This window comes from Helianthus annuus, chromosome 15 (assembly GCF_002127325.2).
Source record: "Helianthus annuus cultivar XRQ/B chromosome 15, HanXRQr2.0-SUNRISE, whole genome shotgun sequence".
Taxonomy (NCBI): Eukaryota; Viridiplantae; Streptophyta; class Magnoliopsida; order Asterales; family Asteraceae; genus Helianthus; species Helianthus annuus.
The window spans coordinates 49,971,837-49,999,653 of NC_035447.2; the positions used below are offsets into that span (position 1 = coordinate 49,971,837).

Here is a 27,817-nt window from a genome sequence, read left to right on the forward strand (position 1 = left end):
TACTAATATATTTATTAATATATACATGAATCCCACGTGTAAATATACATTAGGCTTTTAAGAACAACTTTGATGCAAATGCTCGAACTCAAAACATGGGAGATTGCAGGGCATGACATACCTTGCATTTCAAGCCCAAACTTTCAGGCTCGGTTATATTATTTTGGGTCATTTTTGTCAAGCCCAAACATTTCAAAAACTAGTTCTGGTTAACTAACCCATTACCGAACTAAACATACATGGAAAACCAATTAACCAAAACCGATAGGTTATCATTATCAGGTTAATGAAATATGGTTAGGTTTTGGGCAAACATACCCAAACTAACCTGTCCACACCTCTCCTTGAAACTCATATGAACAAAATGTAATTAAAATTGAGGTGATGAAAATTCACATCCACATAAACTATTCCATCATACAATCAAAGTTAAATTATTATTAATAATTTAAAATATTATTTCTAATATAAAGTTTGATTATTTGGTTCTTGAATTACAACCGACACCTATCCGCAACGCATTGTCCACTAATGCAACCACATTTTCCACTCCACCATCACTTTTGATCTCTTGGACCACATACCACCATCCTCTCTCCCTCTCCAAACCCAAATCGAAACCATTTCTCATACCAACTGAAAGAAATGATAACCATGTGGACCAAATATAAAAATAAAGAACTTTAGGGACCAAAACCAGAATTTGATCTAAATCAGAGGGACCATATGTGTAATTTACACAAGACTTTTGGTTTGGGGTCAACTATTCCCCTTGCAAGTACTCTGATATAGTGTGTGGCTTGGAGCTCTCTTCATCCTGCCAATCAATTTCTCTACCAAGCAAGAAAAAACACTCACAGGTATTCTCTTTTATGCTAGATGGATTTGTGTATTCTTTTCAGGTAGAATATATTCAACCACATGTTGAATAAATTTCACTATCCTTTTCGTTTTTTACATGCTTGGGTCCCAGTATATTTCATGGATCTTTGTTTTGAACAAAAGAAGCAGTAAGAAACAAGTGTGTCTGTGTGTGTATTTTGAAATAACTAAAGTCAGTCATGAAGACGTACCATAAGGGTGTAAGGGGCACTCCCCTAAGAGGGGAGTCCTCTCTCTTACGCACCACCAATCAGCTAGTGCCACGTCAACTCCCCTCTTAAACTCCCCTAACACCCCATTTTGATGGCGGCACTCCCCTCTTAGCGGACTTGGGTTTTTTTTTTTTTTTTGTAAAATTATGCATGTTTATAAATTAAAAAAATATTAATAAAAATAAAAATTAAATAAAAGACATTTCATTAAATTAAAAAAAAAAACAACCTAGAAAAATAAAAATTACATTCAAACTAGAAAAATAAAAAATACATTCAAACTAGAAAAATAAAAATTACATTCAAACTAGAAAAATATAATCGGCCATGAGTGTCTCATGGCCTCCCTCACGATCTCGACGGACTACTTTTTTTTTTACTAGATGATGCCGTGTCTAGTAGCTCCGCTTGTTGGATGAGATTTTGGAAGAAAATTAAGCTACCATCACTTGATGATGCATCTCCATCGTCGGGAAAGTCGGGTAGGGGAGAAAGAAACGGAAACTTGGAATCCATTTTGTGTTGTATTTGAAAGATTTGTGAGTTTGAGAGTGGTGGGTGTGGTAAAAAATTTGATTAGGTTGGTTTATATTTATATTGTTAAAAAAATTGATTTTTTTTTTAAATTTGACCGTTTGACAACGGTCCATTTTGGAAAATCGTGCCAAATCAACGCGGTGACTCCACACCGCTCACCCTCACCGATTCGGGTCCCCGCTTGGATGGCGGCGGTGTTCCCGATCGGTGGCTAGGGTCACCGAAGCCCTCCCCGCTGAACGCCCCGTGCACCCTAAGTGTGTGATTTTTAGAAACTCAGAAAAACTGTTCCTAAACACCTGAAAAAGTTACTTAATTTGGTAATTGTCGACATTAGCAAGGTGATTAAGAGTTATTTGGAAATTAATTAATTTATTAATTTTCAGTATTTTTTTCTTTTTAATGCTTATATTCTATGTGTATGTTCCAAATAATTTTCAGTTTTTTGAGTCTTATGATTGTGAGGAAATACTTTTGTTAATTAATGGAATAGTTAAGATAAAGATAACTATTTGCTTTGGTAATTACAGTTCCTTTACTTGGTTATTATTTTTATTGTTTGTTTAAAATAAATTAAAACATAAAATAAAGCATTTAATCTAAAAGAGAGTTGATTTTTAGCACATTAACTTGGCATAATTAATCCATGGCTTTATAACCTAGTGGCATCTTAGGGGTGAGATAAGACTTTATGACCAATAGGTCCCGGGTTCGATTCCCACAAGGGGGGTTTTCCCATATTTATTTATTGGGTTTCCTCCCAGCATTATGCCTAGTGGAGATGGATATGATCAGGGCGTTCCGCTAGTGGCACGATAATACTCTAGTGGTCGTCAGTGATCCAAATTTGCCGTTAAAAAAAAAAAAAAAAAACTTGGCATAACTACACACCAATAAAACTGACTGTCATAAATATAACATAACTCCCTAAGAAAGATAAAGATATAAAAGTAAAAAAGAGTTTTGATTTTGGTTGAACTAATATTTACTATTACACATAAAATGTGCGACTGGGCATTGTTGTTACATGTTTGAATCTCAAAATGTAGCATAAATCTTGGTGTTTGAATACTTCTGGTTGAACATGTTCGAAGAAACAAGGGTGTGTGTATATGTTTGTTTCTTAATAATTTAAGTCAAACATAAAGAGTCATTATTCGGAGTTTAGGTGAGATGGAGTTATTTAATCTTAGCGTTGACATTTAACTAGAAATGTAAATTAGTGAAAAAGAAATTGTCTGTAAAATAATGCATACATATATGCCTAACTGCTTTGGTAATTACAGTTCTTGCACTTTCTTATTAATTGTGTTTTATTGTTTGTATTAAATTGCAGTTAAACTATGGATGCTATTATAAATTCAATTGTTACACCGGTTGTTGAATCTTTGATGGTCCCTGTTAAGAAACATTTGGGTTTCTTAGTTTCCTCCACAAAGCATGTTAAAGCCATGAAGGAGGAATTGGATCAGTTGAATGTCACCGAACAAGATATTCAAGAGAAAAAAACGACAGCTGATGCGAACTATCATGTGGTATCTCGCCTTGTGTCGCCGTGGTTTGAAGATGTTCAAAAGATGAAGGAGAAGGCACAAAGTATTCCAACAGCTGGAATTGGGTGCTTCAACGTGGCAAAGAGATACAAAGCAGGAAAACAATCTTGTATCATTGTCCAACAGACAAAAGCTCTCAAAGAACGAGCATCTGAAATCAGTTGGACAAATGAACAAAAATCACTTGCTAAGGTACCATCCACCTCTGCACCAGTTCCTCATGGTACCCAAACAACCACGTTTGAGTCTAGAGATTCGGTATTTAACGCTGCATTGCAATCTCTACAATCAAATGACGAGTCCCAAAAGATGATTGCTCTATGTGGGATGGGTGGTGTCGGCAAGACCACAATGATGGAACAACTAAAGAAGGCCGTGGAAGATTCAAAAATGTTTGACTGGGTTGTAAAGGTGGTTCTCGGGGAAAGCACTGACCCTTTTGTTCTACAGCAAGCTGTTGCAGAATACATTCATCAAGATTTATCCGAAAAAACTATAGTTGCAAGGGCTGAGCTTCTTCGTAAGAAATTTGAGGGGATGTCGCAAAATGGGCAAAAGAAAATTTTAGTATTAATGGATGATATTTGGAAGGAGGTTGACCTCAAAGATGTTGGACTAACAAGCCCTTTGCCAAATGGGTTCAAGCTCTTGTTCACGTCACGATTTGAACCTATTTGCACTCGAATGGGTGGTAGACCTAGTTCAATATTTAGAGTAGGGGTCTTACATGAAGAAGAAGCAAAAACATTGTTTTTTGAGATTGTGCGACCAACTCCTTCGGATGGTGATGATGATGATGAAGAACTCCAAAAGATAGGAGAAAATATTGTGAAGAAATGTGGGGGTTTGCCCATTGCCTTAAAAACCATTGCCAATAGTCTTAATGGTAACATAAAGGAGGCATGGAAAAAGGTACTTAAGCGTTTAGAGAAAGCTGACCTTAAAGACCTTGAAAGCATCACGTATAAAATATTTGAGATAAGCTATGAGAATCTCAAGGAGGGTGATGATAAAGCAATTTTTCTTCTTAGTGCCTTATTTCCTGATGATTTTAACATACGTACTGAGGACCTATTCAGGTTAGGATGGGGATTGGGTTTTCTTACAGATGGCAAGACATTAGGAGAAGCTAGAAGCGATATGAAAATTTGTGTTAACAATCTCCTACGTGCAAACTTGTTGACTAAAAGTGATCGCATGGGATGTGTCAAAATGCATGATCTTGTGCGTGCTTTTGTTTTAAATAGAATTTCAGAAGTCAAACAAGCATCTATTGTCAACATTGATAACATACCAGAGCAATATGCAAATGAGACATATGAGAGAATTCTATTAAAGTGCACAGGTATGACTGAATTTCCCAGTGACTTTAATTACCCAAATCTCTCTTTGTTGATGCTAATGGATGGGGATGAGGTCTTTAAGTTTCCTGAAGATATTTACAAAAGAATGGAAAAACTTGAGGTTTTGTCTTATGAGGATATGCATATTCCATTGCTTCCACAAACATCCGAACACTCAACCAAACTTCGAACACTGTGCCTTCGTTCATGCTCGTTCATAAATGATGATGTCTCATTTCTTGGAAGTCTTAGTAACTTGGAAACACTGAGCTTTGTTGATTGTGGAATAAGATGGTTGCCATCCACGATTGGGAAGTTGAGAAAACTGAAGTTGCTAGATTTGACTGGATGTGTTAACCTACGTATTGATGATGGCGTTTTTCAAGACTTGCATAGTCTTGAAGAACTTTATATGAGGAGAGCTTATTATGGTAGTCCTATTAGGTTCACAGATGGGAACTGTGACGAGCTGGAGAAACTTTCACACAGGCTTTTTGCATTAGAGTTGGAATTCTTTGACGGTGGGCCCCAACCCCGAAACATGTCCTTTAAAAACCTTGAAAGGTTCAGGATATCTATTGGTTGTAAATTGGTAGAATTGAAGGATGCTGAAAAATATTCATTCAAAAACACAATTGTATTAAGTGGTGACTGCCATGAGCTTATAGAATGCAAAATTAATGTCCTATTTGAGAAAACAGAGGAGCTCTATTTGAAAGTGAATGAAATGAACAATCTTGAAGATGTTTCAGTGCCTTCCTCATTTTCCAATTTAAGAGTCCTTGATGTTTGTAATTGTGAAGATTTAAAATACCTCTTTACGGTTGATGTGGCAAATGGTTTGAAGGAACTTGAGCGACTCACAATTTCGGAGTGTCATGGTATGAGAACACTAGTTGCTGAGAATAGTAGAGTTGGGGTAATTAGATTTCGGAAATTGATTTTTTTGTCTTTGAGCGATCTACCAGAAATGGTAAGTTTGTGGGACAATGTGATCGAACTGCCCGAAATGGTGCAGTTGAAACTTCATAACCTTCCCAATTTTACGAGCATTTATCCCGAGAGTCACAATACGGCTGAAGTGCAATCATTATTGAACAAAAAGGTACATGCATTTATCTTGATCTTTATATCATTATTGAACAAAAAGGTACATGCATTTATCTTGATCTTTATATTTAATGCTACGAATAACTTATTATTTAATATTTACTCCATGGATATCAACGCGTATGCTATTAAAAAGGCTTAATTGCTTTGTAGGTCGTGACTTCTAAGTTGAACAAGTTAGATATTTCTAGCATGGAGAACTTGAAGCAGATATGGCCTTGTCAAGTTTCTTCCATTCAGAAAAATAATGCTTCCATGTTGAAACTGATTAAAGTGAAAGAATGTTGTAACCTTATCAACATTTTTCCTAGCAATCCACTTCCATTGGTGAGTAATTTAGAAGAGCTTGAGGTTTCCGAATGTGGTTCAGTTGAAATGTTATTCAACATGGACTTCGAAAGCTTACATGAAGTAGGGGAATATGGTAGCAGCGCATTAAGAAGGATTAAAGTTGATGAATTAGGAAAGCTAAAAGAGGTATGGAGGATGAAAGGTGTAAACGACTCTAATATCCACATCAACTGCTTCAAAGGTGTAGAAAGCATTGAGATAACGGAATGTAAAAGTTTTACAAATATATTCACACCTGCAACAACCAATTTCGATCTTGGAGCACTTACTAACTATGTTACGGATAATACCGGTGAAGAGGTATCTCATGTCATCCTGGTTTTCGGTTTTTCTTTAACCAAGTATTGCCACATCTTCACTTGCATATATTAAAATATCACAAATACCTTTAATTTTCATTTGTTATTATTTTTGCTAGTTTTAAATGTAACTAAATGGCAACCAATAATTTAATTACGTTGCAATTAAGTTATTTCACCTAATTAAAATCTTTTGAGCCGTTCAAAAAAAAAAAAATTAAAATCTTTTGTTTTTTTTTTTCAGTTTTCATGATTTATGTTGGCCTTCCTAATTCCAATCACAAGTCAAGTATAATTTCTTATCATTCATAGTTTTAAAATAAATAATTTTAACAAATCCAAATCTAAATATGTAAGAATTACCATTATATGCAGTAATTAGCATACGATCATTCATCCATGGAGGTGTGTGTTGAATGGAGTGGTTTAATTGTTAATTACATTTGATGTTAAATGCAGATCAAAGGAGAGATATCAGAAATGGATGATGATATTCCTAATGTCACATACCCATCTTATCTTCTACACAACTTTCATCACCTTCAACATCTTAAAATAGGGAATGATAAAAGAGTGGAGGAGGTGGTGTTTGAGATGGATAGTCAACAACCACTACTACCTCCCTACCTTCAAACTATATGCCTACGCAAGTTGAATAAGATGAGTCGTGTGTGGAAATGCAATTGGAATAGATTCCTAATTCGTCATCATCCACCATTGCAATTTCCATTCCAAAACCTCACAGACATTACCTTGATTTTGTGTCCCAAAATAAAGTACTTGTTTTCTCCGCTTATGTCGAAATACTTATCCAACTTAAAGCATGTCTGTTTAGAATTTTGTGATGGTATTGAAGAAGTTATTTCAAGAAGGGATGATGAAAATGAAGAAAATACCATATACACGTCTTCCCATCAAAACACCACATTATTTCCCTGTTTGGACACTCTTAAGCTTAACTGGTTGCCACATCTAAAGTGTGTTGATGATGGTGGTAAGAGGGGTAATATTTCCTCCAATGCCTTTCATGACCAATCCCAGGTACGATATTATCATCATTTAACATAATCACCTATAATAACACTTACACCATATACCTTCTTAATATATGCTTTGCTTAATTGAAACTTATCTTTCATAAAGTTTAGTAATAATTACAAAATAGATAAATATGAAATTTATTTAGGTTAAAAAATCATGGAGAGAAATTAGTTTACCAGTTTGGTAAGGTTGAGAAAATCAAACGAAGCTGTAATAATCATTGATTTGTGATTCATGGCAGAGTGCTCAAGTAACCAGCTCTTATTGGTCGTTGTGCCAATACCCCACAAAGATATTCATAGCAGATTGTGATGCATTGTCAAGTCTAATTCCATGGTATGCAGCAGGACAAATGAATAGGCTTCAAGAGCTGGTAATTGATGGATGCGAAAGGTTAATGGATGTATTTGAAAGTGAATCGAGTGCAAACAATGTTGAGGATGGAAGTGCGCATGGTGGTGCTGGTATTACATTAATAAGACCAACACTAAGAAACACTATTATTGTAGCTGCCCCTCAACTCTCCAACTTAAAAACTGTGTGTATTGATGAGTGTGACCTTCTGCCATATATATTCACATTCAACACTCTTGAAAGCCTTAAGCAACTCAAAGAGTTAAGAGTAACAGATTGCAAGGCAATACAAGTGATAGTGAAAGAAGACAATACTGGAAAGTCATCAAAAGGTGTGGTGTTTCCTCGTCTAGAGACACTTAAACTTACGGGTCTACCAAACCTCAAGGGTTTCTTCTTGGGGATGAATGACTTTCGATGGCCCTCATTGGATAATGTAGTGATCGATGAATGCCCTCAACTGATGATGCTTACGTCAGGTCAGTCAACAACTCCAAAGCTCAAGTACATACGCACATGGTTTGGCAAATGCAGTCTTGAACGTGATCTTCATGGAGTGGTCAATCAGGTACATGTTTTTTTTATTATATTATTATGCATCATCTACTAAATGAACAATTTGTTATTGAAGACCATATATTTTATTTTAAATAAAGGTTAGGTTGTCGTGAATGTAGTGTGATGGTAGGTATAATAATCCCTAAGTAGTTGAATGAAAATTCGTTTTTGAAGGGAAAAAGGTTTGAACAAGGTTTCTAATAACTCATAAAGTAGATTAGAATGCTTTGATTTTTTAGGGCTCTTAACAACAAACACCTTGTGTTTGCAGAACACATTCCCCAATTCTTCTTCAGAGCTTACTATTTCAGAAGGGATCCTTTGCTCTATTCATAATTTGATAGAAATTAATATAGAGTACAAAGATCTTGGAACGACTATTGTTCCTTCTAATGCACTGCTACAGTTGGAAAAGCTTCAGCAGATTACTATGAATACATGTCATGGGCTAGAAGAGGTATTTGAAGTAGTAGCAGTGGAAGGGAGTGGTTCCAGTGAATCGAAAACTGTTGTCCCAATTCCAAACCTAACACACGTGAAGTTAGATACTGTATATGAACTAAAGTATTTATGGAAGAGCAACCACTGGATGGTACTGGAGTTTCCAAACCTAACAACTCTTTCTATTGGAAGTTGCCATGAACTGGAACATGTTTTTACATGTTCCATGGTTGGTAGTCTAGTGCAACTCAAAGAACTAAGTATAAGATTTTGCCTCAAAATAAAGGTAATTGTGAAGGACGAAGAAGAAGAAGAATGTGATGCCAAAGTGAATGAGATTATCTTACCTCGTCTAAACTCCTTAAAACTACAACATCTTGAGAGTCTCAAGGGATTTTGCTTAGGGAAGAGGGCTTTTTTATTCCCAAGGTTGGAGACTTTACAGATCAATAAATGCCCAGCAATTACAGTTTTCACTAAGGGACACGTGTCTACCCCTCAGCTAAAAGTAACAGATACAACATTTTGGATGTGGAATGTGAAGCCGGACCTCAACTCCTTTATAAAGACTAAACAAGGAGAGGTATGATTGGATCTTGTTTGCTTCTTTAATCTTAAAACTGTCCATTACATGAGAACATTCATCAAATTTCTTTTCAGGATAATATTAATATTAGTTTCTCTGCATTGTACAAATTTTCAGTAACCTTAAAATGAACTTGAAAAAAAATCGGACAATGCCATGTACCCATCAAAGAAAAACTCAAAGCATTTTACCTTAGTTCAACTTTTTAATCATCAGCATTTGCTTTTTGCAGGGGTATAAATTCTAGAACGTGAAGGTAGGTCATGCGTTTTATCTGCAAGGTTTATGAGGTAAATTCTTATTTTAAAAAGTAATACGAATGTCAAAATGTATATAACTGAATAACTGAGATATTAAACTGTAGGTGGAGGTTGCCGAGTTTACAGGCAACGTGGGAGGGTAAAAATAAAGGAGCCGTCAACTGCAGTAAAGATTTCAAACATTCAACTGTCAAGAAACCTCCCCTTCTAAAAGGTTTTTTGTATTTAAATGGTTGAGATTTGATAGGGCTTGAGGATTTGAGAAAGAATCTAAGAGAGAAAGAAAGTTCCAATCAACAAGCTGACCTCTTGTCATCAGCTCAACTACCTTTATTAACGGCTACTAACTGCCAGTAACAACTTTACAAACTTTTACAATATGACACATTTAGTCCCTAGACTTACAATTATTACATTTCTAGCTTACAACATATATCAATACTCCCCCCCTATTGAGAACCTTGTCCTCAAGGTATACCCTATTCTTAAAAAACAAAATCAGGGAATCTCAACATAAAATCATGACGATCTTCCCAAGTAGCCTCTAACACAGATTGGCCTTCCCACTGAATCAGCACTTGAGCAACACCTCTTCTTCCCTTCCTGATTAGTCTATGATCCAAAACCTTTAGTGGTTTAAGAGAAAACCTTGCAGCCTTAGGTATAGGAGTGATAGTGGATGGAGGACCATGAGCAGGTTTCAACAAAGAAACATGAAATACAGGATGTAGTTGTGACTCTTCTGGCAAGTCCAGCTTGTAAGCCACTTCTCCAATCCGTTGAGTGATCAAATAAGGCCCATAATACTTTGGAGACATTTTTGAAAAATTGGTACCCCTTAATGAAGTCTGCACATATGATCTGAGTTTCAAGTATACCCAAGAACCCAAAGCAAAACTCCTATCAGTTCGATGCTTATTGGCTTGCTGTCTTAACCTGTTCTGGGCCATCTGCAGAGTTGATCTTAAGACTGTTATAGCCTCCTCTCTTGAACACATCTCAGAATCAATGCTGGCCACTGCTGTGTCTCGATGAACATAAGGAACATGGATTGGAGGGGCATAGCCATATAGAGCTTGAAAAGGAGTGGTCTTGATAGATGTATGGTAATTGGTGTTGTACCACCACTCTGCCAATGAAAGCCAATGATACCATGAATGGGAATAGTGTAGAATCATACATCTCAGGTATGTCTCCAGGCACCTGTTGACCACTTCAGTCTGACCATCACTTTGGGGGTGATAGGCAGTAGACATAGCTAAGGAAATGCCTTGAAGTCTGGTAAATTCCTGCCAGAACTTACTCAAAAAGATGGAATCCCTGTCAGAGACTATGGTGGATGGCCAACCATGCAGTTTGTAAACATTGTCAATAAATGCCTGGGCCACAGAAGTTGCAGAAATTGGATGTGTCATTCCAATAAAATGGCCATACTTGGTGAGTCTGTCTACCACAACAAAGATGACATTTTTCCCTTTAGAAGTAGGTAGCCCAGTGATAAAGTCCATACTTATATCAGAGAAGATGCAAGTTGGAATAGGCAATGGCTGTATGAGACCAGGATAAGCTGTTGTCTCATACTTGGCTTGTAAGCAAATGTCACACCTTCTAACATAATCCCTCACATTCTTGGACTGCCCTTTCCAATAAAATAGACCCTTGAGTCTTTGTAGAGTAGCTTGGATCCCTGAATGGCCCCCAACAGTTGATTCATGACAATATTGAATTAACTCTTTTTTGACACGTTCATCATTTCCCACTACCAGCTTGTTCTTCCTTTTTAAAAGGCCTTCCTTCCATCTGTAATGACCATTTTGCCCTTCTGTGTCAATATTCTGAATAATGTTCTGTAAATTGAGATCACCTTGCCAAGTTTGCTTAATCTTCTCAATAAACAAGGGTTCAAAGGATGAGACTGCCAATTCAAATAGGGACACAGCTTGCAACCTGGATAATGCATCAGCAGCTACATTATCAACCCCTTTCTTGTACTGGATTTCAAAATCATAGTTCATAAGTTTGACCATCCAGGAATGTTGCAATGGTGTAGTTATCTTTTGATCCAACAAATGCTTTAGACTTTTTTGATCAGTCTTGATAATAAAATGACCACTTATCAAATAGTAATGCCATTGCTTAATTGCAAATAAAATGGCAAGTAATTCTCTATCATAGACAGACCATACTTGTTGTCTTGGACACAAAGCCTTGCTAATAAAAGCTAAAGGGTGATGATCCTGCATCAGCACAGCTCCAATTCCTAATGCAGATGCATCAGTTTCAACCACAAAAGTCTTTGAGAGATTAGGTAGAGTCAAGACTGGTGCAGTGCATAGAGCAGTTTTTAGCTGTTGGAAAGCATGCTCAGCCTCCTGGGACCATTTGAAGGCATCCTTTTTTAGCAAGTCTGTCAGTGGTTTGGCAATTACCCCATAGGATCTAATAAACCTTCTATAATACCCTGAGAGGCCCAAAAATCCCCTTAACTGCTTTACATTAGTAGGAACAGGCCAAGACATCACTGCTTCAATCTTAGTAGGGTCAGTTGATACACCCTCCTTTGTGATGATATGCCCCAGGTACTCTACCTTCTGCCCCCCAAAGCTGCACTTGGACATCTTGGCAAACAGTTGCTGATTTCTCATAGTCTCCAACACTTGTCTTAGATGTTCAACATGCTGATCCTGATCTTTGCTGTACACCAGAATGTCATCAAAGAAAACAAGCACAAACTTCCTCAACTGGGCCTTAAATGTTTGATTCATCAAAGCTTGAAAGGTGGCAGGAGCATTGGTTAGCCCAAAGGGCATTACCAAAAACTCAAACAACCCCTGATGTGTTCTAAAGGCTGTTTTATGTATATCAGGCTCATACATTCTGATTTGATGGTAGCCAGACCTCAAATCCAATTTAGAAAAAATAGTGGCTCCTCCTAACTCTTCAAGCAATTCATCAATAAGGGGTATAGGGAATCTGTTCTTGATGGTTGCCTCATTGAGCTGTCTGTAATCAATACATAGCCTCCATGACCCATCCTTCTTCTTCACTAACACCACAGGTGCTGCAAAGGAGCTTTGACTACTCCTGATTACCCCTGAATCCAACATTTCTTGTGTCATCTTCTCTATCACATCCTTTTGCAGGGCTTGATATCTATAAGACCTTAAGTTCACAGGTTTGTCCCCATTATTAAGAGTTATTTTGTGATCAAAAGACCTCTTTGGAGGTAATGCAGTTGGAACATCAAAAACATCTTTATATTCCTCCAATAATGACTGCAATTTAACACAAGTGATGGTGTTAGTGACCTTGGACCCAAATGGATCAGTCTGCACATCATTCTTCAATTGCAGCCCAAATATGTGTGACTGAATTGCCCCTGCTCCTCCATTAAGCAAATTACTCATTGTTTCAGTAGAACACAACTTGATTCCATTTGTTTCAGTTCCTTTCAATGTGTACACCTTATCTTGGACCTTGAATTGCATGGTCATCTCAGCAAAGTTCCATACAATATCTCCCAATTTAGACAGCCATTCTATACCCAGCACCATGTCATAGCTGTCTAATGGAATCACCAGCATATCAGCTTGAAACCACATACCCTGCATCTTCCATTTGAACCCCACACACCTCTGGCCACATTCCAATTGGTTACCATTGGCTACAGTAACCTTCATAGATGAAACTGATTGTACCCCACACTGCAGCTTCTTTACCAGTTTCAAACTAATAAAGTTGTGGGTTGACCCTGAGTCCACCAGTATGTACAATCTTCTAGTTCCCATATAGCCTTCAATTTTCATAGTGGAATAAGAGGGTACCCCTGTGATGGCATGAATAGAGATTTGAGGTTCCTCAGATCCAATGACTACTTCCTCCTCATCTAAATGATCATTTTCTTCATATACTAGTTCAATGTTGAATAGTTTTTTATTTCTGCAATCATGAGTGGGTGTGAACTTCTCATTGCACCAGAAACACTCTCCCTTCTCCCTTTTCTCAGCCATTTCTTTAGTTGTAAGGCGTCTTGTGGTTTTTGCTGGTTGTGAATTAAGTGGTTTAGGTAATAGTGGTAAAGAGTTGGCATTAGTTGGTGGCTTGAAAGTATTGGTGGTAGGTTTGGTGTAAGAAGAAGTGTTGGTTTGGTTATTAAATTTCTTGTAGGAGGTGTGACCAAACAAGGTGTTATGTATGTTCTCCTGCTGTTTTGCAACAGCATAGGCTTCCCTTAAGGTTCTTGGTTTAAAGGCTTTAACCAAGCACCTTATTTCCATTTTCAACCCACCCACAAAGAGGCTAACAGCCTGATCCACTGACAGACTTGTTTTATTAAGAAGAGCATCAAAAGCATCACAGTAATCTTGAATGCTACCTGTCTGCTGCAAATTCTTCAATTCTTCTAAAGCATCTTCAAACAGGTTGACAGAGAATCTTGCCTCAGCAGACCTTCTATATTCATCCCAACTAATAGTATCAATAGTTAGGTTATTGCTCCTCATATACCCCTGGTGCCATTGTAAGGCCTTTCCTTCCAAATTCACCACTGCATATCTCAACTTCATGTTTTCAGGGGTATGATCAATTTCAAAGAAGTGATTACTCTTATAAATCCAGCCTTCAACATCATCACCATTGAACTTAGGGAAGTCCAACTTCCCTAATCTTGATAACCTTTGATCTTGAGGGCCTGTATTAGCAATTATTCCCCTATTGGCCTCCAAACTTGTGATTTTGTCTAAAACTGATTGTAGTTGCAACTGTATCTGCATGACTGCAGCCTTATTTTCCTCTGTACTGGTAGCCACCGTCTGCATGCTCTCATTCATCAATTGGGAATTTGCTTGAAGATCTTGCACAATAATCTCCATTTTCCCAACCGCCATTTGATTATCTTTCAACTGTTTCTCCATTTCTTGTTGTCGAGTATTCGCCATTAGCCAAGTATTACAGGAATTTGAAACCGGAACAATCGATTTCGTTGAATTGGAATTGAAGCGGACCCAAATGAAGGTGAACCAATCGACACAATGATCGATTCACAGGAACGAATTGAACGGATTGTGATGAGTCAGGTCACCGGAGCTTGATCGGAACAAGCTCTGATACCAATGATAGGGCTTGAGGATTTGAGAAAGAATCTAAGAGAGAAAGAAAGTTCCAATCAACAAGCTGACCTCTTGTCATCAGCTCAACTACCTTTATTAACGGCTACTAACTGCCAGTAACAACTTTACAAACTTTTACAATATGACACATTTAGTCCCTAGACTTACAATTATTACATTTCTAGCTTACAACATATATCAAGATTTGATCTCAGCCGATTGATTTTAAGACCCTTTGATCTTAAGGGGACATAAGTATAGGGTAAAGTTCTTGTACAAATAATCTTAACATACTAAACATACAAATTGAAGGAAAACTCAAAAAGACAAGGTGGCATTTTTGTAATTATCAATAACTATCAAAGTTACTCTACAAATATACCTAAAAAACCTAACCACTCCCCCCACCCTCAAAAAAAACCTAAACCCCCCACCCCCCAAAAACCTAAAAAAAACCTACCCCCCCCATAAAAAACCTAAAAAAAACCTACCCCCCCCACACCCCCAAAAACCTAACCCCCCCCCCCCCATAAAAAACCTAAAAAAACCTAACCCCCCCCCCCCTAAAAAAAAACCTAACCCCCCCCCACCCAAGCTAAAATGCTAAAAACTAAACCCCCAAAAAACCTAAAAAAAATAAAAAAAAAACACACAAATTATTTTATTTTATTTTTTTAACATCTTTTATTAAAAAATCGCTACTTTTAGTAGCAGCCAAAAAAAAATTATTTTTTTTTTGCTAACGAAATGTAGCGATTTTTTAATAAAAAATGTTAAAAAAAAAAATTTGTGTTTTTTTAGGTATTTTTGGTTGTAACTTTGATAGTTGGTGGTAATTACAAAAATGCCACCTTGTCTTTTTGGGTTTTCCTTCAATTTGTATGTTTAGTATGTTAAGATTATTTGTATTTGATCTTTTGCCTAAGTATATATAATATGATCAGTTAAACTATTCATGAAGATCTCTATCTTACGTCATCAAACAACTACTACACATACAAAATTATGCCACGCTATTAGGGTATCCGGGGTGTAATTCGGTGACCCCTTCGGTGAGGTCACTTGCCGAGCGGGGATGCACCGCCAACATATCGGTGACCAAGAGAGAGGGGGTGAAACCGGTGGTGATTCACCGAAGAGAGAGGGAGGAGAGAGGGAGGCGGCGTCCAATCAAATCTTTTCTTCTTCTTTTTTTTTTAATAAAAACCAAGTCACCTATGAGGGGAGTGCCGCCATCAATTTAGGGTGTTAGGGGAGTTTAAGAGGGGAGTTGACGTGGCACACGAGGATTGGTTGGGCGTAAGAGAGGGGACTCACCTCTTAGGTGAGCACCCCTTACACCCTTAATTTCAGAAAGACGTGGAACATCGATATCAACTTTTAACTTTTTTAGATTTAAATGTTTTTTTTTTCTAATAGTATCAACCTTAGGCTACACGGTATGGGGGTCGGCCCCGGCCCGTCGCGGGTCGGCGACGGTTCAAATACCGTGCCGCCCCTACCGTCCCCGTCCTAATCGTCCAAAACTAGACGTTGGCGACGATGCAATTCATGTGGGTCCCCCACCTTTTGACCGTTTGAAATAAAAAAAAAAATTTCTAACGGCTATAATTTAAAAAAACACCCATTTCACTTCCATTTTTATAAATACTCACATCTTTAACCCCTATTTTCATAACTTTTCACCCATTACCACCCCATCTCTCTCACATTTTATAAACCACTCTTCCCTTTTTATAAAAAATCATCATATTTTGTACCATTTTTTACCCGATACCACCCCATCTCTCGCTAAAAAATTATCATGGCTTCACCCGTTTCTTCCATTTCTTCAATTTCTTCTATGTCTTCATCGTCTTCGTCCGAGTGGTATTCATCATCTTCGGAAGAGGATGTTATTATGCACAACATGATAATGAACGCGGCTCAGGTGTTCATGGCGGCCGCTGAAGGGTCGTCCCAACCGCTAACCAGACGAGCAAAATATAACCGAGACCAAGAAGGTATTTTATTTTTTTTTCCTTATGTTTTATATAGATTTTAAAATGTATGTTTTAATTAATTTCATTTATGTTTTGTTCTAAATTTATAGCCGGCCACGATAAACTAGTAGCCGATTATTTTGCCGACGAACCCGTGTACCCAGCCGAGATTTTTCGACGTCGTTTCCGCATGAGTCGTCAACTGTTCTTACGTATTGCAGGCGACATGGCCCAGTCTGATCCGTTTTTTACATTGCGAAACGATGCTAGGGGGCAAAGGGGTTTCAGTAATTTACAAAAATGTACGTCGGCCATTCGCCAACTTGCGTACGGTTACGCACCAGATGCATTAGACGAGTACATTAGGATGTCTGAAAGAACCGCACGTCGATGTTTGTACAAGTTTTGCCAATGGGTTGTCAAATTGTATAGCAAGCGATACCTGCGGAAACCGAACGCAAACGACGTTCAAAAATTATATCAAGCCCACGAACAGAGACATGGTTTCCCAGGAATGCTCGGGAGCATTGATTGCATGCACTGGCAGTGGCAGAACTGCCCGGTTGCATGGCAAGGTCAGTATACTAGGGGAGATCAGGGACATCCGACTATCATTCTAGAGGCTGTTGCGTCACAGGATCTCTGGATATGGCATGCTTTTTTTGGTCTATCTGGTTCACTCAACGACCTCAACATCATATACCAGTCACAGATTTTTGATGATGTAGTGGCGGGTACAGGTCCAGACACAAGCTTTACGGTTTCAGGGGTGGAGTACAGGCGAGGTTACTACCTAGCCGATGGGATATACCCAACGTACTCGACAATTGTTAAAACTGTCCCGCACCCGACCGACGACAAAAGGAAAAAGTTTGCAAAGTTTCAAGAGGGCGCAAGAAAAGATATTGAACATGCTTTTGGTGTTCTACAAAAAAAATGGCACATCATTTCAATTCCAGCACGTTCGCAAACACCAAGGAGGTTACGACACATTATGTACGCTTGTATCATCCTTCATAACATGATCATTGAAGACGAAGGTAGAGCGATATGCGATTACGACGAAAACGCGTCTGCTGGAAATTCTGTTCCAGTTAGTGAGGAACAACAAGATTTGAACGCCTTCGCTCTACGTAACGAGTACACACATCACAACCTACAAGCGGACTTGGTGGAGTACATTTGGAACAACGCTCAAAACGAACCCGCCCACCACATGGAAGACGAAGACTAGTAGCTTATTTTAATATGTTAGGATATTTTTAAGTTTTTTTTTTAACTTTAGGTTTTTAAGTTTATGTTTTTTTTAGTTTATTTTTTTTTTAAGTTTATGTAATGTTTTTTAATATTAATAGAAATATTTTGTTACTTTATTTGTTAAATGTTTAAAAAAGGTTGAAGATTAAAAAAAATAAAAAAAATATAAAAGTGGTGGAGGATGATGACTAGGACCATCCTCCCATGCCCCCTAGTTTTGGAGGATGATCCATCCTTGGGAGGACTATGATGTGTCGCCTACGTGGCGGATCATCCTCCAAGGATGGTCCATCACCATACCATGTAGTCTTAGCCCTTGTGTGGGGCGCCATCTCACCTCATAAAGCCCCATAAGGCCCTTGAACACCATTACGAGGGGCTTTATGAGGGCGCTATAAATGAAAATGGGGGAATGGCGCGATAATTTTCACGGCGTTTTGATTGTTTGCATTTTCCACTTTGGTCCCTCATTTTACACTTTGGTCCCTGCATTAAAACACTTTGGTCCCTGCATTTTACACTTTGGTCCCTGCATTTTACACTTTGGTTATGATGAGGTAGGGGCTTTATGACTACGGGCTCTAGTGACATAACGCCCCTGTGTGACGTGGCACGACACGTGTCGCATAACGCCCACAAAAGGGCTTTATGACTACACATGGCCTTAGAGTAGTGTACGTAACGTGGATTAGTTAAACTTCTTTAGATTTAAGCATTTAGTGAAAGTAAACTCTTGGTTGAAGATCGAGTAGTGTACATACCTTGGATTAGTTAACTTCTAGTCAAATCATTAAAAGTTTTCGTGTGTTATCCGACAACTACTTTAATACTAATGTACGGTGAAACGCGTATACTAAAACCAATTAACAGAAATAAACAGCAGGACTTAAACGCACATAACTTAAGGATCTTTGCTGAAAATTTGCCAAAGCAAAATTGTAGTTATATATAAAACATTCCAAAAATAAAACAAACGTCCGTAAATGTTAGCCAAAACTCAGAAAACAGGAATTGTTGCTCATTCTACAACAAACTGCATTTGCTATTTGCTAGCCAAAATCTATTCCTCTACTTCTTCTTTTTCAGTTTGTTGGACTGTGATTGAGTATAAGCGGTTCCCTGTAATCATAACAACTTAGTCATTAGCAAAAACCCCTCTTCCGTGATTCAAATACACAATGTAGTTCAAGTGCTATACAATCTTATCTTGTTCAATGATATAACTAGTCATTGTTAAACCAATATATGCCGAAAAAGGAATTTGAGTCATTAGAAATAAAAAAACACAAAAAAGGGAACAAACCTGCAGCCACTCATCCATTGATGCATCGACAGTGCGAGTTCCAACTTCCACTTTTGTTATCTTCTTAGTTTTCTAAGTAGGGTAAATGAACGATAAAATAAGGACAGTTAAGTAATTGTACCAGAAAAGGTGTTGACTAAAACAGACGAGAAAATGACAAATAAAAAAAAAGTGGAATCCAATTATACAAAAAAAAGGATCATAGCATGTGTGCCTTATACAAAGGGGTTACAAAACCAGTTGATTATTATTATTATTTACCTTGGAAAGAGATTGAAGCTGAGTGCGAACCCACAAGCCAAGAAGAACAAGAAGAGCAAGTCCAAGTGAAACCAAGAACACCGTCTCGACACTAACAAGCCCACCAGCTTCCGTAACTTCAATGGTTCTGTTATAAAATGTATTCTGGTATGGTTGTTGGTCAATCTCGTACACAATTGTCCCAACAAGATCGAATGTTCCGGGCTTCAACATAAGTCATTCAAAGAATCATTTACTTGAATTTATCTTTCATATTTGCTAATCATCATTTTGTAGGATCCGAAACATGATTTAAGGTAAAGCATGTACGACAGAAGTCGCCGATTTCTACCTGTAAGAATTTGCTGACAGCAAATATATAAGGAAATGTAGCTTGAACTGAAGCAGGAACTGATGCATTGTTGAACGACTGGCAACATAAAGACACAAAATATTAAAAACAAATTATTGTAACTAGCATTTCACCATCGATTAAGATTCCGATTTCAGTCCTTTTTATAAAAAATGGTGTCATCCAAAAATAAAATAAAATTTCATCATAGTAACATATATTACCATAACAGAGAGATTTTGGACCAACATTCGATGATCAAAAGGAAGATGAACAGTAGCATGAACAGCAACAACATTCACACTCTGTTCCCCTGTTCATTAACCAATAGTAAGCAATTTCATCTCTCCATATCCAAAATAACCAAACATACAAATAACATTTGGTAGAAGCACAAAATTACCCTCATTTTTCAGTCCAACCAAAAGTTCAGTTTCTTGACCAGCTACCACCACTGCAGACACAAACAACGTGTAACATGACTCTTAGAAGGTAAATATGATAAACAGAAAACTGCAGTAGACTTACATTTTACAGGGTTTTTAGGGAAAACAGACACTGTTTCCACACCAGGAGCAGGATTATAATTTCCGACACTGAAGTCGTGGGTATCATCACCAACGTATTCGCCTTCCTTGACGGTTTCAGCCACAAGTTCGGCATCAGCATCTGAGTCTACTGAGTCAGACTGAGACCTAGCAACTATACAACCAAATTAGTAATTTATCAAAATGACACAGGAGAACTTAAGTAGCAATGAATGGCAAAAACCATAACATTTGCAAGAACAAGTCTCAGACTTTAGATTTGAGCTTGGTTTCTTACTTTAACATCGAGTAACATTTATAAAGTACGCTGTGGCTCAATCTTTTTAAGGGCCTAAAGCAGATTCTAAAATCATGGCCCTTTTGGTATTAAAAAAACAATATTTTTTGCTTAGGATCCTAACTTCCTAACACGTGCGAATATGAGTTATGACACATTTTCCGTATGTGATTCCTAAAAGGCACAAAATCGCACAATTCCAACTGTAAAATTCAATAGATTGAGAAATGAAATGAGGGACTTGTGATCCGAGATGAAGAATCGAATGCGAATCTCACGTAGTCAACCCCGACAAAACTGAGCCATGAGCTCTTAATATATGAAATGACTTCAATTGATTCCATATTTTCTAAATTGAGACAAACTTAGAGTAGTAATTAAATCATCAAAACAGAAATGAAACGATTCAAATAAACAGAATTTCTAAAATCAATACATGCATGCACACACATCTTAACCTAAAAATCATAATCAAATGCCAAATGCTGCACAATTACATTTCTAAATATAGCAATTAAACAACATCGAATAGTCAACTACAAGAAGTAAAATTTAACAACATTATAACAGATCTAGAAGCACCTAACTTAAACTACACAAACAGTAACCACAGAACAGGAAATTAGTTCAAAATTCGATCTTGCTCTGAATTGTAAGAAGAATTAAGGAAAAGTTGTGTGAATCTAGATCTGAGATAAGAGATGTACCTTGGATGAAGAAGGATGAGGAGAGGAGAAGAAGAGTGAGGAAGAAAAAAGCCCTAATTTTCGCCATGGTGGGAGATATGTGGAAATTTGTAATGGGAATGAACAGATTCAAAGCGATGTGATCGAGCTTGTGATGGGGTTTTATAAGTGTGAAATGTGGGACAAAGAACATAAATATAACCTTTGCTCAAAAAGGAAAATAAGAAAAAGCAAAGTTTTTTTATGAGGATTTGATAATTGATAATTATATTTATAAAATGTTATTTAATACTGTTTTCGCAGAATCTTGCATAATTAAAAGTATTAATTAATGGCTTAAATTTATGAAATAAATTATTTAATATTACGGAAATTGGATTTTAATAATTTGAATTATGACTTGGACAGTAATTTATACTGTCATTGACAATGTTAATTTTTACTTTTGTTGCCAAGAATAATTTCACTATAATGGAAAAGTTACTTCATATACGAGAAAACAATTGACTGATTTTTATCTCGGTGATTAAAAGGGGGTATGGATTATTATCAACAAAAGGGCCGAACTTGTCATGGTTTTTATTCTTAAAAGAGTAAAGTGTAATTTGTCACTCTGAGGTTTGGTCCAGATTGTTGTCTGCCTCTCTCTCTTTCAGTTTCTGTCCTCTGAAACCCTGACATGGTTATTTCATTACCATCTGCCCCCCAAACGTTAAAGGCTGTCAATACATGTTGTAAAAAGTCTCTTTTGCCCTGACTAGATGATGTAAACAAACTATGTTGCCCCTCTTTCTATACTTTATTCAAATCTCCCTCCATTTTCACACTAGGTGTAAGTTTGACTTTATAAAGTCAAAATATTGAAGCACCATCAACTCGTTTTGACTTTATAAGCTCCGGACTGAAACATTGAAACGCATTCCGTCGTTTCGACTTTATTTGAAACCCATCTACCAAGGTAAATTGCACTAAACTGGCATCTTGGGTATGATATTCAAGCTAATATAAACACATCCTAACCATAATTATATGTATCATCATCATAAGTGCATATCACTAAGTAATAGAATCATTAAACAAAATAACCAACATTAGTATTACACTAGCTTGGTGAAGATAACCATCACAAGTGGCCTAGTGGTGGAGTGACTTGGTTCTCCAATGGAGACCCAAGTTCAATTCCCATTAGTGCCACTTTGGTGGCCACCGACACCCGCTTTAAAGTCGGACCAAGGACACTCGAGGTCTCGGGTTCGAAACATGTTTCTTACCCCTCTTTGATGGCTATGGGTATTTGCCGCCAGGGATCCTTGTCGGGTGGTGAACTGGGAAGGGAGATCCCTTCCGCGGTTAGGGGTACCGTGCAACTACCCTTTTTTTAGTCTTGGTGAAGATGGGCGGTGCTCTGTTCTTGTGATGGTGGTGGTTATGAATCTGGATTAGTTGGGATGATGGCATTATGTGGTGATGGGGACAAGGACGTCACTCACTCTTCTCAAAATCTCTTATCTTAAGAGAAGAAAGATCTACGCTACGAAAAGGAGTGTTGGTGCGATTGAGGGAACACCATTCCAAAGTTGATAGAAATGATGTTCAAGCACCGCAGGACCACCCTGACCAGAACAATTGTGCGTTGGTTGCCGGTCTCCGTGACCATTACTCCAGCTAATCGAATAAACACAAAAAAACAACCAGATTATCGGGGGGTTTTTTAATCAAAACGATAGTAGTAATCCCTAACTTACAGTGGACTGAAATCAACAATGGTGAAATAAAATGTGCTTGGTATACGTACCATGGATGTGTTCGTTGTGAAAATCGACAGTGAATTCCATTATGTATGCTTGGGTCGATCGTCGGTGACTGCTTGTCGCCGGAGCAAATGAATCGCCGGTGAAGAAGAAGGGGAAAAGGGTAGGTGAAAACTGGGTGTCAGAGGGTTATAGTGAAAAAAACAAAGGAGGTTTGAAGTGTGGCTAGGAAGATTTGCGGGTGAAAAGACCATATTGCCCCTAAATCTAACGGTCGGGGGCAGATGATAATGAAATAACCATGTTAGGGTTTTAGAGGGCAAAAAATTTGAAGGAGAGGGAGGCAGACGACAATCTGGATCAAATTTCAGGAAGGCAAATTGCAATGTACTCTTGTTAAATTTAATTTGCTTTAATATTATGAGTTTTTATTGAACAAATATGGAGTATATTCAAGTTTAAAGATATGTATAGATAGTATATACTAAAGTGCTTGCGTGGTACCAAAGTGTGTTTGGAAGTTGAATTAGGATAGTGGGTATGTGATTTATCCTTTCTAATAAAGATAAAACAAAGAAAGAAAATACAACTCACTTTTAGGGTTTAAATTATGATTAAAATGTTGTATAGTACTAAGTATAAAAATCACCTTTTAGAGGGTTCCAAGTTTGTTTGATTGTTACATGCCACATATAAATTTGATCTCAAAAATCAGTTTTCAGGTTAAAACCAAAATAATATGAATACGACTTCAATTCCTTTGGTCGATTTTGAATGTATGCAGTCTCAAACCGATGAACACAAAGAAATCCCTTCTAATAAATGCATTGTTTGAATATTTCAAGATAATCTTTTAACCAAAATTCAAATAAATACCACTTGGCAACTGTCTTGACATCTTTAACACCAGAAATGAGATCCCAACAAGAAAATAAGGTTCTAGTATTCTACCATATGTAAGCTTTATGTTCCCACCTTAATTATAGTATAAAAGCAAAACACATTGCACTGAATACAGACAGTATAATTCAATAGCAACTGGAAACATGTAACATCCAAAAACATTTGACAATAACCTTAGAAAACATAGGACGTTGATTCTGTTTTAGTTTACTAGTCCCCGTGGATAGTATACCTCTCCCACTTCTTCGTTGGGTCATATATCTGCAATCAGAATCACAAATTTATAAAAACCCCTCTTCGCTCAAAAGAACCTGCCTTAGCTCAAAATATATACAACAAACATAACAGAAAACGAGGAAATCTGATGGGTGGGATGTTGTTACCTCCCATCTTGAAGCAGGAAATATGTGTTTGTTCTTCTCGTACCAATGCCTCTCAACGACTTTACCAGCATGTGACTGTTAACCGACAACAATATAAACTTATTATACACTCGAAAAGAAAATATAGTATTGAGTAATCATAAAAAACTGAACATTGTTACCTCATCCTTCTCTATGGTTGCGTCTGCAATTGTTCGCACATCTTCATGCACATCAAAGTGGAAAAGCTGCCGATACAAGAAATGTCAAAAGTAAGCACATCTATTCAGTATTTACCATTTTACCCCAATATCAGACAACTAGGTATCATGTAAAAGCACGAAACAGTAAATAGCTTATGTTTCATATGTTTCTAGAAGTTGTCAACAGTTGACACCTATGTCTTAAATTTTTTTTATTAGATTTTACTAGCCCAGAACAGTGTTCATGTGATCGTTGAAATTCGTAGATAAAAAAATAAACATACCGGTCCACTTTTTCCCCTGGCTTTGTTCACAATCAGCTCATAGAAACTGTGTTGCTGAAAATGGACAATAGTTATGAGAACCGAGAAACAAATGGTCAGAGTTGACCGCAAGTAATAAATAAATAAAGTAGAGATTTCTTACATGTGGAATGATGAGATCTTCTTTCACATATAAAAGGTTTTCAACCGAAGTTGTACGTATTTCTCGAAATTCGGGTGCAAGTTGCTGCTGGACAGCACGTAGAAACTCGCCAATAGTGTCGCCTTTTCGAACCTTTAAAGTCACACCAGTAAAAATGGGTCCATGGTTGGTGAGAAATATAGTGATAGTCAACATGGATTAATAAAAAAAATAATGATGATTTAGACGTAACAAATACCTGCATCACTCGCCGATGGCCTGCTCCATCCCAGTAACTGTAAGTAATTTCAAGCGCCTCATCTGCAATGCAATTAAAATATGATTAAAGATATCATTTTTAATAGTTCTATACGAGTATACAACATTAAGTTCTTGCAGTATAAATTACTTTTAATCTGCTCTTGCTCACGGAGCCACTGTTTCCGCAACCTTTCACGCTCAGCTTGCTCCTCTGCCTCTCTCTCACTGAAGGGGTATGCTTCACACCACCATGGTGACATTTAATCAGCTTAAACATTAAAAATGTTCCATTTATTGACATAGTGTGTGCGTGTAGTGTGTGTGTGTGGGGGGGGGGGGTAACTTGTAAAAGGGGTAGAGAGACGCCACACCTGTCTGGCAGAAAGCTTGTTTCTACTGTGGGATCTTTGCCAAAGCCTCTTCGCCCAAACGTACTCGGTTCTGTAGTTTCTGCATAAACAAGACGACAAACAAACAACTAGATGTAAATTTTACGTCATATGGTTATTGGAAAGGGATATTAACTACACTTACTATCATCGTCATCTTCTTCTTCCCCATTTTCAAAATCTTCAGAAAACGATAGCCTAGGGTTAGCCTTGATCTTCCTCTTTTTAAGTTTTTGTAACTGAAGCTCCTCCTCCCTAAAAACCATCAGATAGAGAAAAAAAAATAATCAACATAAAAAGAATATATATATATATATATATATATATAACTGCAAACAAGTAAAATAACTAGATGTTATGTTACTCACTCTTGTTGTAGCTTTTGAAGTTTCTCTTTCTCTTCTTCTTCAATCTTGGTTCTAATGTTAACCCTCTACACACAAGTACATTCAAACATAAACTATAGCAATTAGCAAGCAGAATGAAACCGATAACAGTATTCAAATCATTAATTCACCTTCTCAACATACTGCTCCCTTGTAACTAACCCAACGGTTTCCTTCTTGAAGGCAGTCTCAAGGATCTGATAAACATATTTCAAAAGTAAATCAGTGCATGATCGATAGAACGCTACATTAACCTGTAATCATATATGTCAAAATTACAAGCTAAAGTAATCTGTAAAATTAAGGCACAGAAATAATCAAGGATCTGATCAACACATTTCAAGGTGCATGATCAAATGATCAGTGGAGGATTACGTAAATTTGAATCATGTTCGTCAAATTTACAGGCTAAAGTGTAATCTGTAAAACTAAAACAAAGATATAGTCAAGGACTTGATCAACGCAGCAATGCATTAATCGGTAATCATGTATGTCAAATTTACACGCTAGAGTGCAATTTGTAAAATGAGGGCACAGAATGAGAAAAACAATTCTTGTTTTAAAAAAGCCTGAAGCGCACAAAAAAGTCAAGCCAAGTAGAAAAGGTGCACGCGCCTCACCTGCGCCTTTTGTACACTGTGCGCCTTATGTCACACAAGGCGCAAAGGTTTGCGTCTTAGGTTGCCTCGCGCCAACGCGCGCTTTTTTAAACCAAGATGGTGAATATACAATCAATTGACGATAACAGGCACAATAATATGTCAATTTTTACCGGCTAAAATGCAATCCGTAAAATTAGGGCACAGAATGACAAAAATAACTGTGTATATACATTCAAAAATAATCCTTTAAATTTACAGGCTTAAGTGCAATCAGTAAAATTAGGGCACAAGATGACAGAAACAATGGTGAACATACAATCAATTGATGGCACAATTATAAGTGAAATTAACAGGCTAAAGTGCAATCCGATAAAATTAGGGCACAGAATGACAAAAATAATAGTAAACGTACAATCAATTGACGATAACAGGCACAAATATACGTCAAATTAACAGGCTAAAATAGAATTCGTAAAACTAGGGCACAGAATGACGATAATAATAGTGAAAATACTATCAATTGACGATAACAGACACACTTATACTTCAAATTTACAATCAATTGACGATAACAAGCACGATTATACGTCAAATTTACAGGCTAAAGTGAAATACGTAACATTAGGGGCACAGAATAGCATAATTAATTGTGTATATGTGACGATAAGAGTCAGAAATAGATGCAGATATACGAATAACAAGGCTTACTTCAGAGGTTCCGGATCCGAATTGAAGAAGACCGGATTGGCCTTTGGCGTTTTTACTTTTGAGCTCTTGGATCTTCTTCCGTTCGGCTTCTCGTTGTTTCTCGAGCCTTCGTATCCTGACGGCGTCTTGGGCGGTGCCGACGTACCCGTCCCCCATGCCCGACATCTTTGCTTCTGGGTTTCAACCCGTCGCCGCCGCTGTATGGTGTTCGCCGGAAAATCGTATGGTTCGTAGAAAAATTGTGACGGAAGCGAGGGTCTGTAGGTTTGGTCTTCGGGAATGATATGGTTTTTTATTTTTGTACGAGTGGGGAAGGAAAATGAACTAAAGAGAGAAAAATAAAGAAAAGATAGTAATTTTTTTTTCTGTGTTTTCTGAGTTTAATGAAAGTAAAGGAAAAAAAAGAAATGAATTGTGTTCTCGAGTTAGAAGGAAAAGAAAAGAAATGAACAATTTTATCATTATACTTTTTAAATATAAAATATTTTAATTAGATATGAGGGTAATTTAGTAATTAATAAAATTTTCTCCTCTAATCTCTTCAATTTCGGAGGATAAATATATTAA

General features: G+C 37.2%; 4 protein-coding genes across 6 annotated transcripts; 2 read left to right on the plus strand and 2 right to left on the minus strand.

The window, feature by feature from the left end:
• Positions 1–785: 785 nt before the first annotated feature.
• LOC110911583 lies at positions 786–14,805 on the plus strand. Of its 3 annotated transcripts, none has more exons than XM_022156204.2 (8): positions 786–860; positions 2,968–5,632; positions 5,791–6,288; positions 6,747–7,328; positions 7,570–8,250; positions 8,512–9,264; positions 9,500–9,557; positions 9,632–14,805. In XM_022156204.2, the coding sequence occupies exons 2-7, from the start codon at positions 2,975–2,977 to the stop codon at positions 9,512–9,514; spliced, it is 5,187 nt and encodes a 1,728-aa protein (XP_022011896.1). In that variant the 5' UTR covers positions 786–860; positions 2,968–2,974; the 3' UTR covers positions 9,515–9,557; positions 9,632–14,805. The 3 variants fall into 3 exon arrangements, with proteins under 3 accessions (XP_022011896.1, XP_035840465.1, XP_035840464.1); XM_035984572.1 differs by having other exon boundaries at positions 9,500–9,523; XM_035984571.1 differs by lacking the exon at positions 786–860 and having other exon boundaries at positions 1,211–5,632.
• A 638-nt stretch (positions 14,806–15,443) lies between these two features.
• LOC110913675 (protein ALP1-like) lies at positions 15,444–18,435 on the plus strand. Its single transcript, XM_022158501.2, has 2 exons — positions 15,444–16,638; positions 16,728–18,435. The coding sequence occupies exons 1-2, from the start codon at positions 16,440–16,442 to the stop codon at positions 17,849–17,851; spliced, it is 1,323 nt and encodes a 440-aa protein (XP_022014193.2). The 5' UTR covers positions 15,444–16,439; the 3' UTR covers positions 17,852–18,435.
• A 325-nt stretch (positions 18,436–18,760) lies between these two features.
• LOC110911582 (translocon-associated protein subunit alpha) lies at positions 18,761–21,472 on the minus strand. The gene is made up of 8 exons (XM_022156203.1): positions 21,302–21,472; positions 20,298–20,471; positions 20,173–20,223; positions 19,994–20,082; positions 19,770–19,847; positions 19,439–19,642; positions 19,178–19,249; positions 18,761–18,993 (listed from the first exon to the last, which is right to left on the minus strand). The coding sequence occupies exons 1-8, from the start codon at positions 21,366–21,368 to the stop codon at positions 18,943–18,945; spliced, it is 786 nt and encodes a 261-aa protein (XP_022011895.1). The 5' UTR covers positions 21,369–21,472; the 3' UTR covers positions 18,761–18,942.
• Positions 21,473–23,877: 2,405 nt separating this feature from the next.
• LOC110911581 (protein XAP5 CIRCADIAN TIMEKEEPER) lies at positions 23,878–27,561 on the minus strand. The gene is made up of 12 exons (XM_022156202.2): positions 27,251–27,561; positions 26,072–26,137; positions 25,923–25,987; positions 25,700–25,809; positions 25,537–25,615; positions 25,314–25,390; positions 25,164–25,225; positions 24,926–25,057; positions 24,784–24,837; positions 24,479–24,544; positions 24,318–24,392; positions 23,878–24,195 (listed from the first exon to the last, which is right to left on the minus strand). The coding sequence occupies exons 1-12, from the start codon at positions 27,413–27,415 to the stop codon at positions 24,145–24,147; spliced, it is 1,002 nt and encodes a 333-aa protein (XP_022011894.1). The 5' UTR covers positions 27,416–27,561; the 3' UTR covers positions 23,878–24,144.
• Positions 27,562–27,817: the final 256 nt, after the last annotated feature.

Excerpts from the sequence above, each read along its gene's own strand:
- LOC110911582 (XM_022156203.1), bottom strand. The coding sequence starts at position 21,368 with ATGGCGAAAATTAGGGCTTTTTTCTTCCTCACTCTTCTTCTCCTCTCC. Across the intron at positions 20,224-20,297 it reads CCCTAAAAACCCTGTAAAAT|TGGTGGTAGCTGGTCAAGAA; the intron begins GTAAGTCTACTG and ends TTGTGTCTGCAG. Across the intron at positions 19,643-19,769 it reads CTGTCAGCAAATTCTTACAG|CCCGGAACATTCGATCTTGT; the intron begins GTAGAAATCGGC and ends CTTATGTTGAAG.
- LOC110911581 (XM_022156202.2), bottom strand. The coding sequence starts at position 27,415 with ATGTCGGGCATGGGGGACGGGTACGTCGGCACCGCCCAAGACGCCGTC. Across the intron at positions 26,138-27,250 it reads TCGGATCCGGAACCTCTGAA|ATCCTTGAGACTGCCTTCAA; the intron begins GTAAGCCTTGTT and ends TATGTTTATCAG. Across the intron at positions 25,810-25,922 it reads CTTCAAAAGCTACAACAAGA|GGAGGAGGAGCTTCAGTTAC; the intron begins GTGAGTAACATA and ends GATGGTTTTTAG.
- LOC110911583 (XM_022156204.2), top strand. The coding sequence starts at position 2,975 with ATGGATGCTATTATAAATTCAATTGTTACACCGGTTGTTGAATCTTTG. Across the intron at positions 5,633-5,790 it reads AATCATTATTGAACAAAAAG|GTCGTGACTTCTAAGTTGAA; the intron begins GTACATGCATTT and ends ATTGCTTTGTAG. Across the intron at positions 6,289-6,746 it reads CGGATAATACCGGTGAAGAG|ATCAAAGGAGAGATATCAGA; the intron begins GTATCTCATGTC and ends TGTTAAATGCAG.
- LOC110913675 (XM_022158501.2), top strand. The coding sequence starts at position 16,440 with ATGGCTTCACCCGTTTCTTCCATTTCTTCAATTTCTTCTATGTCTTCA. Across the intron at positions 16,639-16,727 it reads ATATAACCGAGACCAAGAAG|CCGGCCACGATAAACTAGTA; the intron begins GTATTTTATTTT and ends CTAAATTTATAG.